Source organism: Rana temporaria, chromosome 3 (genome assembly GCF_905171775.1).
Source record: "Rana temporaria chromosome 3, aRanTem1.1, whole genome shotgun sequence".
NCBI classification, from domain to species: Eukaryota; Metazoa; Chordata; class Amphibia; order Anura; family Ranidae; genus Rana; species Rana temporaria.
The window spans coordinates 387,849,556-387,861,588 of record NC_053491.1 but is presented as its reverse complement, the minus strand read 5'-3'; the positions used below and the strand labels follow the sequence as shown (position 1 = coordinate 387,861,588).

General features: G+C 39.7%; 1 protein-coding gene across 1 annotated transcript in view; it reads right to left on the bottom strand.

The window, feature by feature from the left end:
* Positions 1 to 772: 772 nt before the first annotated feature.
* RESF1 (retroelement silencing factor 1) overlaps positions 773 to 12,033 on the bottom strand; it is a 180,052-nt gene continuing 168,791 nt past the window's right edge. Inside the window, exons 6-8 of the mRNA XM_040341692.1 lie at positions 6,557 to 11,330; positions 5,286 to 5,363; positions 773 to 2,634 (exon numbers count right to left, since the gene is read on the bottom strand). Of these exons, the coding sequence (XP_040197626.1) occupies positions 2,477 to 2,634; positions 5,286 to 5,363; positions 6,557 to 11,330 (5,010 nt within the window). The 3' untranslated portion in view covers positions 773 to 2,476. The remainder of the gene's footprint in view (positions 2,635 to 5,285; positions 5,364 to 6,556; positions 11,331 to 12,033) is intronic.

Genomic DNA, 12,033 nt, shown 5'->3' with positions numbered 1-12,033 from the left:
TACACACCTTTCACCTAGTTATGTATGAATGGAATTTCACCTTGGCTCATGTTTGTTTAAGATTTTAGGTCACATCCATATATTAACTGAACTTATATAACACGTACTATCCAATAGGAAATGATTAACCTGAATGCATTCTTGTAATTACACGTATGCCCTTGGAAAACTCCTCCTGCGTCCTTCTAAATCTGTATATATATACACACACACACACACACACACACACACACACACACACACACACGAGGAACGTAAGTCGAGTAAAGCAGATATATGATCACAAAAAGCCATAAAGGCTGCCAGACGTCAAACAGTATCCATCAGGCTCCATGCACACTGAAGCTCATAAAACACCCATTTTCTTCAACAGCCGATAAACTCCACTATGTTATCCTATGTTATCCATGCACACATGGACTTTGATCAGCAGTCGAGTTTATGGGCCGTTGTCTGAACACTAAAAGTGACGTTCAGGAGCTGTTTTTCTGACCACAAAAACGTTAAACACTCAAAAACGTAGCTCACCAACATTTTGCGTTTTTGATGCATATAAAAACCACACACGAAAAAAAAAAAAAAAAAAAGTAAAAAAACGCTGAAAGACTCACTACAAAGCTACTGACATTTTCACAACGTTATTTTAACATCCAGTGTGCATGGAGCCCAAGAGAACTACAAAGCAAATTTTAGTTTTACTGCAATTGCAGACCCCCCCTCTAATTCTGTGTAGTTTGGCTTTAAACAGACAGCAACATATTTACACAAGTAATTCAAAAGATAGTAAAGAAATATTTAATTAGAATTCAATGTAAAAAAAATATATATAAATGTTTAACAAAACTTGTTTTTAGAAAAAAAACATAAGACAAATATTTAGTGCAAGTAGTATGACAAAGTACAAAAACATGGCAGCTGGGGGTGGGGGAAAAAAAATAAAAAATAAGTCCCAAGTCATGCTTACTGCAAGAGAGGATTATAGGTATGAATTTATAGCCTCCCCCACCCCTGTTCAAAGCTCTGTACATTTACATGAGTGTAACCACCCTCCATAGCAGCATGTTAAACACAAAATCAGCACCTTAAATGCTCATTATGTAAAACAAAACGATAAACAAGGGTCAGTGCACCTTGGCTTTTCATGTTTCAGTAGATCCTGGCAAATCTGAAATCTTTCTGCTGAAGTCCCCAGACCCTCCCCCTCCATATGTGGGATTTATGAAGCTGGAACTCTGGAAGGCATATACACGCAAGACTTTTAGGTCTAAGTGGACCATACCATAAAAAAATTAAAATAAATAATGCCTGGAGGTGTTGAAACTTCAGTTGTCTTTCATGTTAAAGTTTGGCCTTGTTCATATGGGCTCCAGCTCTTCGAAAACCATGCATGTTGCAAAGCTTCTAGCAACTTTAATGAAGTCTCTAAAGTCTCTTCAATTTCTCTTACATACCTAGTGATATCATTAGGACTCTGCACGGCAGGCAGATCGTAAGATCATAGCTGGTGGGCGCATCAAGCAGGGTACTATGCAGAGCTTACATCCCAACACCTGTCTCAGGACTTCCTTTTCCAAGAACCCTCCAGCCATAATGCAATAAGTGGACTGGTTCTTGGGATGAGTTAGAGAGTCTGCAGGAGTGGATGTTCCCAGGTAGACTGCATTTTCAAGCACCCTAGGCAACGCCTACATGTGATGCAAAGATTTTCTGAAGCTTCTAATGCACACTGAGAACATTCTGTGAGCAGTGGAATTAGAGCAAGAGTATTCAGTACATTTACAGGGAAGGCTAGAGTTCAGCTTTAGTTATAGTCAGCCATTCCATTAATATTGGTTAGGCAAACCCCTACTGGAAACGGTGTCTACTTTAAATCTTCAAGAAAGTTGCTTAAAGCTTGCTAAAAGATTTGCAAATAGTTTTCTGTGTTCACCACACATTGAGGCTCAAACTTGCAAATTCTTGAAAAGTAGGGATGGGTCAGATTTCTATTGCGGTCAATATTCTGGAACAAGAAAGCAATTCTCCCACATGTGGGAACACCGGCCCTAGCCTTTCCCCACTTTACTGAGTAGGGATTTTTATTGGCATTCATTTCACTTCATTCAAACGTTCTCACACTTTGCTTCCTGGATCAGACAAAATGGACACCAACAATTAAAAAATAAAAATCCGTGGAAAGAAAAAAGAAAAAAAAAAATTAAAGTTCCACTTATAGTTAATGCTACTAGCAAATTATCTTCCTTCCTTCGGAAAAAAAAAAAAAAAAAAAGGCACTTTGTACAACTGTAATGTCCTTGCAACCAAATATCCAATGTCTAATGGTGATGTTCTTCTTACATCCAAAGCCATTCAATGTCCTTCAGGATATAATACTGGATTTATGATTCCATTGAAGTAATGGTCCCTCAATTGTACTCCAATTAGAGCTCTGCAGAAAGCCAAACCAGCCAACCCATCAGAAAGTTGACAATGTAGATCATGTGTTGGCTTGGCTGAAGTCAAGGCTTTTGCTCCTCTTATGGTACATCTGTTGATAAACACTGAAAGTTGACTGTAAATCTTGTGCTGGTCGAGAATTATTTTTCTCAAGTGGTTTGTAAAGTGGAGTTGATTCAGCCGGTGATTTCTGAAAGCCTATAAGATAAGTAAAATAAGTAAAATAAAAAAAATAAGCATTCGTTTTCCCTCTGACTGCCTCTATAAACTAGTTTTACTTAAGTTACTCAGGGACTTCAGGACTAAGGCAGGCCATAGATTGTGCAAATTTCTTTCCTGCAACCCAAAATTTGCACGATTCTCCCATCTACACAGACAGTGCTGACAAGGGAAATTCCTCCTGCTGAGACATTGAGGTTGATTTACTAAAGGAAAATCCACTTTAAGTGCACTTGTAAGTGCAGTCGCTGTAGATCTGAGGGGAAGCTCTGATGATTTTATCATCCAATCATGTGCAAGCTAAAATGCCGGTTATTTTCCTTGCATGTCCCCCTCAGATCTACAGCGACTGAACTTCCAAGTGCACTTGTAGTGCAAAGTGGATTTGCGTTTTGTAAATCAACCTCAATGCCCATACTATGTTCAAGCGGAGGGGCAAAGAGCCGCCTAAGGTGGAAGACAACAGCGATTATTGCTGTGGCTTTAGCAGCCACTAGTGCTAATCGCAAGTAAATTTGCAGCCTGTACCAAAGCCGATTGAGTGATCAACTTCGTACATTCAGCCTACTCATACACAGTTCAAATTTCAGATGGTTCCTGCCAAGTCAGCTGAGATCCAACCATCTATGGTTGACCTTAGTCCAACCGTCACTCTGGTGTCCAACAACAATGCCTTTATTGACCAATAAGGCACCGCCACTGGAATAAATGAAATAGTGTTGAGGCTTAGCCCTAAACGTCACACTCCTGACAAACAAAAGCTAGTTACAGAGGGGCACATGCAGTAAGCTTTCATAGCTAACAAAGTGAAAAGCATTCATAAGGCAGCACCTGCCCCTAGAGCTTTTAAAAAAGGCTTAATAGGTTTGCTTTAAAAAATAAAAATGTGTGTGTGTGTGTGTCTATATACACACACACACACACACACACACACACACACACACACACATTTCTACAGGTAAAATATGCAAGTAAAATGTTAATAAATATATTAGGAGCCTGTGCAAAATGCAGGTGCAATGCAAGGCTCCTTTAGACTGTCAAATCTAGCCATCTGCCCATACCTCATGCAGACAAGCAGTTACTAAATTCAATTAACTACCACAAGGGCTCATCAATGGCCGATAGTAGCTGTAGTTCACATTTATAGAACTCTGAATGAATGAATGAAGCGGCCAGGAGGGAAGAGCCCCGCTCTGCCACATTTTTTTTCTTGTGCAAAAATTGAGGAAAAACAGAACAGTGTACAAGCGTTAAAGCATGTACGAAATCACAATTCGGTACACTCTTGTCACAAAAAAAAACATTTTACAGGTTTCATGGGATGTACATTTGGTGGTACAACAAAAAAGGTGAAATCCTACAACAGAACAAGTGTAACATAAGTGGGTTCCCATCATACAGGGAAGGCGAAGGGCCATTTTTTTATTTAATTGTGACAGCTGGTATGGGAAGATGCCCAGCCCACTGTCACAATAGGGACTCAAGGGGTGCGGGGGCTGCTCAGTTAGTAACATATTACACCCCAAATATGGGTGCAATATGTTACAAAAAAAAGGAAATCAAGATCAGCGGTCATCTCATGCAAAGAGTATCGCTGGCCTGTTAGCTACCAACCTCAGACCCAGTCTAAGTTTTTGAGTGTACCGTTTATGAGGTTAGGTAAAACAGCAAGGATAATCCCCAACGCTCTGGGTTAAATGTCTGGATTAGGAGAAAGTATGCACTAATATTGTTTTTAATAAGACTGTGTCAGCTACATTGTACGTGCATTTCAATGACCACATGTTTAAGCCTGGCCACTGGCTGCTCAGGGCCAAACACTGTCACATGAATTTATACCCAGAAACCCATTGAAGATGACTGAGAAGCAGTGCAAGCACGTTGTTCAGCATGGACTGTCACCATGCCTTGTTTGGGCAAAGTGACTCTTTAAGTCAGGGGTGCCCAATCTTTTAAAGAGCAAGGATCACTTAAGCGACTTGGTAACTGGTAGCGGGCCACAATGAGCGGATTGACAGGCCCGTGTCCACTCTGCATGTGCAAAGCAGACACGGACACAGCCCACTCTACTCTATGGGCCCTCCGATCTAAGCAGACGGAAGGTGACAAATCCCCTTCTGTTTTTTATAGAAAATTAAATTGGAGGTAGGAAGGTGTAAATGTACACAAGGTGAATGGAGGGTCCGATTGGGTCAGACCAAACGTGTGAAATGGTCCAAAGGCTGCTTTCACAATGATGTTCTGCGGTTTAGCCACAGCACTGTGCACTTGTGGGTTTCCTGCGGGTTAGCTGCACTTTGCCATAGACTGCTATTATATCCTGTAGGTGTGGCAGACTTTTTGAAAGCGCACCAAACCCGCAGGTAGTGCAGCCAACACTGCAGATCAGTTTGAAAGCAGCCCAGTAACCACTGCAAAACATATGCCCATACATACACCGATTTTAGTAATAAACTTACCTTTAATAACAGTCTTCCATTCAGGCATCACCGGTTGTTGCTGTCCCAGGCAGAGTGCATTTGGTATCACTCTGCTTGTGACAGGAGCCGGCAAACCCAGAGCAGGTCATGGGCCACATCAAAGGGCTCCACTTAAGTCTATAAGCCCAATAAAGACATTTCTCTTACCATGAGCTTCTACACCTTCCACTTTGCGCTTCTTCAAGGGAATATTGTTGCACCAAGCCTCTTTGCTGCTTTTGATACCTATGAACCAATAAGAATAGATAGGTTTGTGGCTTAGCTTTGTGTAAAACAAGGCAAACTAAAAACACGGCTGCACACTTAAACATAATGTACAACCACGTGGATTATCTGTATAACAGAAGGAAAGAATGTACTAAATGAGCTAGACATCAAAGGCAGAGGTGGGAATGACAAGTTACATCGCCATAACAACTGCCCGTGTTTTTTTTTTGATCTTCAACAAGCTCATACAGGTTGTGAGGGAGAGGGAACCCCCATTTTAATCTACATCGTCACGCTTGAATATATACACTGCACACATGCATAGTCAATCCTCTAGTTTATAACAGTACCATATTCATTTACATAGGATTTCATCAAGAAAAAAATACTAGTCATCCATCATTTAAAAATGTCCTGAACACCAAGTAAAATGCAGACTACAGTAAACAATTGAAATTCTAGTCCAAAACCCTATTAGAATATAAATTTGGAATGGTTAAATAAAGATTGCTTAGCCCTTGTAATAATCGTATAAAATAATTAGGTTGAATGTTAAAAGGGCTAGATTTCAATGAGGCATGATTCTCCTAGGATAAGGGTGTGGAACCTTAAAGCTGGCTATAAAATAGAATTTTATTAAAAAAAAAAATAAAGTTTGATTTTCTAAAAGTGGGGGTCAACTTGATATTTATTTATTTTCGACCTCAGTAGCAAGGAAATTCATAGAGCATAATGAAAAAAAAAACAAAAAAAAAAAAAAAACATTCATTTCTAAACAGCATATGCGGTTTTCGTTTGGTAAAGCCCATTTATTCCAAAATGAAATGTTAAATGCAAACAAAAGTTTAAAGTACTTTTGAACTACATCATGTCAAATATTCTGGGAATTCTGTAAGAATGCTTGAAAATGCATGTGCATGTCCAGCTCAACTCTGGCCTTGCATAGAGAAGTTGCAAAAAAAAATAAAAAATTGAGGTCATCAAGAATGTAAGGGCCAATGTGTTTAAAACCGCAGTACACAAAATATAGCAACTTTTTTTTCTAACCCAAAATGGCGGACAATGAAAAAAAATAAAGCAAAAAAAAAAAAAATTGTTAAACTACAATTCAGGAATTCTATTTCAAATACTTACAAACCATTGAGCAACTACAGTATAAACACACTGCACAATTCCCATGCCATAAGCACATATAAAAACACTTTACATACCTTCTACCACACTTTTTGCTTTAGGATCGGTTGTCTCCCCTGCGCTCTCTTCAGTAGTTGTTGGACTCCCATAGCCAAACTCTGGACATAGTTTGAACTTCAACATTTCAGGAGAATCCCTATTTTTCACAGCAGAATTTGAAGGTTTTGAGAGACAAGAGATTTCAAGAGATTTTCTTCTTTCAGTGTACTTTGGTTTTTCTGGAGAATGTCTGATTTGTAGTTTAGCCAAATTGATGCCTTCATAAGAAGAATGCCTGGAATTAACAGGAGTCAGATAAATTTTGTCACTATTTGATGAGCGACCTGTGTTTAGTGCCTTGTTCGCAGGCACTCTTTGACTATTGTGCAAGTCCTTGCGCTTTCGGTGGCCAGCTTCATAAGTACCTCCACTTTGTGACCTGTCCTTTTGATAAACTTTTGACGTTTCGGAGTACCTGTTATTTTCTTTTAAGGTCACAGTTTTCTCAGATCTCTCAGCCGTGTGCCCAACATCTCCCAAATCCTCTCTTGGTTCTGTTCTGGCTTCTGTCCTTTTCTTACAAAGTTCTCTTTTTCTTTCCAAATATTCTTGCACTGTTGGCACTTTCCTTGTCGTTTCAAAATGGCTCTCTCTTTCCTTACGCTTTCTGCCCCCCCGCGAGTGACCGTTTCTGTCCACACCAGGGGAATATTTTGGTCTATTCAAACTCCTGTCTGCTTGCTTGCTGTCAGCAGACTTCTCAACTCTCACAGTGCTTGTACTTTGTCCAAGCTTTTCTTCCCCTCGGGACTGCTTTCCAGATTCACCTGGTGAGTCTTTTGAAGATCCACTATGAGAATCACTTTTGTTCAAAACCCACTGAGTAATAGTGACAGCTTTCTTTCCTTCAGATTTTCCCTTTTCTTTATAGGAATGCTTGCTCTTCAGAAAATCCGTTTTAACAATCAGCTTTTCAGATTTACGGGAACCATGAGATTTTAACTTATTTGGAGATTGGTCCTGGTTTCTGAAAGTAGTTTTCCCATCCTTGAGACTAGGTGTTGAACTTTTTTCATGGTTTACAGAGATATTTTTCATCAAACTATCTTTGGAAGACTGAAGGCCTTCAACAGAGGTTGATCTTTTTAAGCCTTTTTTTGCTTGGGGACTGATTTTTGGAACATGTTCAGCTGCAGATACTATTCGTTCAAGTTTGGGTGGTTTTTCCATAGGCTGAAAAAAATCTTCATTTTCTGAATCTACTAGATCAAGTTTTGGAGGTCTGTCAGTTTGCAGACTATCAAGGCCACTGTTGCTTGGTTTAGGTAACCCCAGCAATGTTGGTTCAGGAGTTTGTGGGGACAGGTCAGTCTTTAGGATAGAGTCATTACTTAATAATTTGGTAGATTCTACTTCTTTGGAGGCTTCTAGCTGTTTGCAATTGCATTTTGGGGCATTTTTATTAGTGAGATTTAACCAACTAAATAAACAGCAGAACAAGTTCTTATCTGTTCCAGCCTCAATCGGATCAGTGGAGGCTTTTAGCGAATGAGACTCATTTCCAGGCTCACGAGTATTAGAACATTCCTGCAAAACTTCAAGTTTAACCTCAGTGCATTTTTTAGTGTCTACACATTCATTCTCACGTGGGAAAATCTTAGGTATTTCATCCTGATCTAAAATAGTAATATGTATGTCACTCTCTGGGCTATTGGGAAGGATTTCAAAACAATCATCTAAACATGTGTCCATTGGCATGGACTTCCCAACATCTTTAGCAAGTATAGGCACCATTTCAGTTTTCTGCACCTCTGCAGCTGGAGGCCCCAAGTCAGTCTTTTCACCTGGAGGCCTGGAGTCAGTTGATAGTTCTGAATCCATTTTAAACACATGCTGTAGGTTCACTGAAGGACCAGGCACCATTTCAGATTTTATGTCACCAATTGCCTTGCACCCCGTTTCAAAGTCTGAGGCCGTTTTAAGTTCAGGTTTATCAGTTGGTCTTCTTGGGGGACAACCATTAATGCACTCAGGTATATTCTCAGACATGTAATTTTTAATTCCATATGGAAACTCAGTAAGAAGTTCAGATAACTGGTCAGATCCATCACTGGATTCCAGATCAGAGCAAGATTTCGGTTGAGCAGACCCCAATTGTTGGTCAGCTTCCATATTAACACAAGGAGTTTCACTGCACTGCATCTCACCCTCAGTTGTATGACTATCTACCACTACATCAACAGGCTCAGATTTAATTGAGGCAGTGACTGCTTTTGGACAAGTATTGCTTGGTTCTTTCAGAATATGAGATGCATCTATAGTTTTGGAATGGTCGTCTCTAGTATTGGTATGAAGCAATGGTGTTTTGTCTGAAGTTTCATCAAATATCATGGCAATAGAAGAATCATAAAAAGAGTTACCTTCTACCAGAGTACATATACCAGAAATCTGCAAACCATCATCAACCATTTCAATATTGTCGCTGGATGTCTTAGGTTGAGTATGAGATGTAACTTCAGTGCCAAATGGCACAGGTGAATCGAAATGATCCTGTCTGTCAACTGAAGGATCTTTGGACCTTGAGGACTCCATGTTATTCAGTGTGCTGGCTCCTAAAGATTCTAACTCTTGCAAAATATCATTGAAACGTTCACTTTCGCATGAGTTCATTAAACTATTTATGGCAGGGTTTTCTACATCTGGGCCTTGTATACAAACTTTAGACATCTGGTAATCTTCACGAAAAGCCTCCTTAGACTGCACAAGCGGAGAAACAATAGCAATTTGTGGATTAGCAACAGTTGAATCTTGTTTTTGTAGAGAGATAGTTGAAGAAACCTCGTTTGTAGGAGTTTCTGAAGACCTGTTTGTGCTTTGAGGAACAGCCTTCCAGAGAGGCAAAGAAGCTTCTATTGCTTCTCGTGAAACAGACACCACTTGTCCATTTGCAGTCAAACCAGTTGTATAGGATAGGTGCCTGTAACTGTTATTTTCTTGGCAAGCAGGATTAAGGCTTTGAGAAACTGAAGCAGGTTTATCAGGACTGTGTAAACCAAGGCCATTCTTTAATACATTTTCATTATTGGAGTTAGAACTAGATGTATACTGGTTATTCAAGTTTGCCTGTCCCCCAAATTCTCTTGATGTTGCTTTTTGACAGACTTTAGTGGCTACATTTTCTGAGCTCAGTGACTGCAGAGTTGAGTTTGACACATTTGTCTGGCCTCCATCAAAGACTGAATAATTGTTTTGCCTATGAAGGTTACCATTGTCCGATTTTAACATTTGGTTGTGGACCACTGTATTTTCCTGTGGGGACATATTATGTTGTATACCAGCTTGATTTGGAGTATTCATCACATGGTCATACATATTTTGACTTTGAAAACCCTTTGCAGAATTTATTTGGGCTGAGTTTTGCACAGATACAGCCTGAGTTACATTTTGCTGCCCAGTCATCATGCAGTTTGCCTGCGGTTGGGCAACGGACAGGCTTGAAAGGAGTGGTGGTGGTGCCGTATTTTCCTGAGACGTGCTGGACTGTAGTCTTTGTCGCAAAAGGGTATTTTCCCGATTCAGCAGCTCATACTTCTTTCTGATGCTCTGGTAAACTAGCAACATTTTAAGCATCTCTTGCTTCCTTTCTTGTGAGGCATATATGTCACGGATTCTAGATTGTTCGTCCCCTACAGAACTCTGAACAGGTTGGGGATTACCCGTCTGTGCTGGCTGTTGTACATTGGCTGCAACATAATTTTGCCTCTGTTTACTAAAGTTCTGGTTTACTGATGCAGTGATAACATTTGACAGATTGGTTGTTGCTTGAGTGTAAGAAGGTGGCATCTCAGCAGCTTTACTTGTCATTTGTGGAGAATTATTAAAGACATTTTGAAAGTTTTGTCTTTGGTTATAACTGTTGGCATTTCCATCCAAATGTGATAAAGTCTGTAGCTGTGGACCGCTCAACTGCTGTTGGGGGGCATGTGGCAACACATTAGGGGCCAAAGGCCTGTAATTGGACAAGGACGGACTTGATCTATTTTGACCATTCCTACAATCCTGCATATGTGCAGAATTATTTGTTTCAGTAGGTGATTTTTGAGGAGAGACAAACTGCCCTGAGACACCATTCTGTAAACTGTATATTGCTGATGGTGCCATTTGCTGGCAAGACATTTGGACGGCATTAGCAGGGGGCCTTATGGAGGTATAATGATTATTTTGCTGGGCATATGAATACGTGACAGTAGGTTGATATGCTTGTAATGCCTGAGAATTATGTAGAGGTTGCTGGGAATTCTGTAGCGGCTGCTGGACTGTAGTAGTAGTGTACACGTTTCCACCAAATTGTTGCCCAACTGCTACAGATGGCGGCTGCTGTGTGGTTTGAACAGTGTAAGTTTGAATTCTGTAGTTCGGTCCTACGGAGTTCTGAACAGGAATTGCACTTCTATTGTCTGGAGTGGAAACCCCTTCCTTAGCGGGATTGTATGAAGAATTCTGAGGGCTCGATTTCACCTGATGTTTTGGCCTGTTATTCATGCATTTTAAGGCAGCTTGTGAAACATGGAAATAGTCTTCATTTGTTTGGGCTTTCAGCAAATTTTGGAGAATTGGGTCTCTGTTAGCAATAAAAGACCTGCTCTGAACAAAGGTATTTTGCTGTGCACTGGACAACTGGCTCTGCGCACTTGTAACCATGGAGGAGGCAGATGGCAATAAATACTGCTGGCTGTGAGGAGGGGCAACAGCACCATTCGAGTTGTTTCGATTCCACTCCATCCTGTATTCTGGCTCATCAGCAATTTCAACCTAAAATGACAACCGTGTTTAAAAATTAGAATTCACTATGGAATTAAAGAACTGCAGGCTGCTCACATAATTTGTAATAAAAACATCTTTGTCATTCTGAAGCTTCCCTCCAACCACTTTGCATATCTTATATATACACACTGCGATTCTGTACTTTCCAAATATGCTGCAGAAATCTCCCTCCACCGAGTCTGGTGAGAGATCATAAACCTAGGCTAATGACCAGGCAAGAAACAGGAAGTGGGCCATTTACTGGCAGAAAAAATAAACAAAAAAAGTTTTACTAGCCCAAGTTAAAACAAGAGCAGAAGATTTAATAGATGGGGAAAAAAATAAAAATAAGATAGATCTCTATAGGTTCGCTTTAAGTAATCTAATTTTCTTTGAAAGGGTCTGGAGGTAAAATGTACTATATATATATATATATATATATATATATATATATATATATATATATATATATATATATATATATATATATATATATATATATATATATATATATATATATATATATATATATATATATATATATATATATATATATAAAAAATAATGAACATTCACACACGTAGTGTGGCTTGACCCCACTCTCTCCTCATTGGCTGCAATTGACAGGAGCAGAAGCCAATGGCTCCCACTGATGTGAGAGCCAATGAGAAAACAGACACCAAAGACAGATTTTGCTTTCAAGCACATTGCT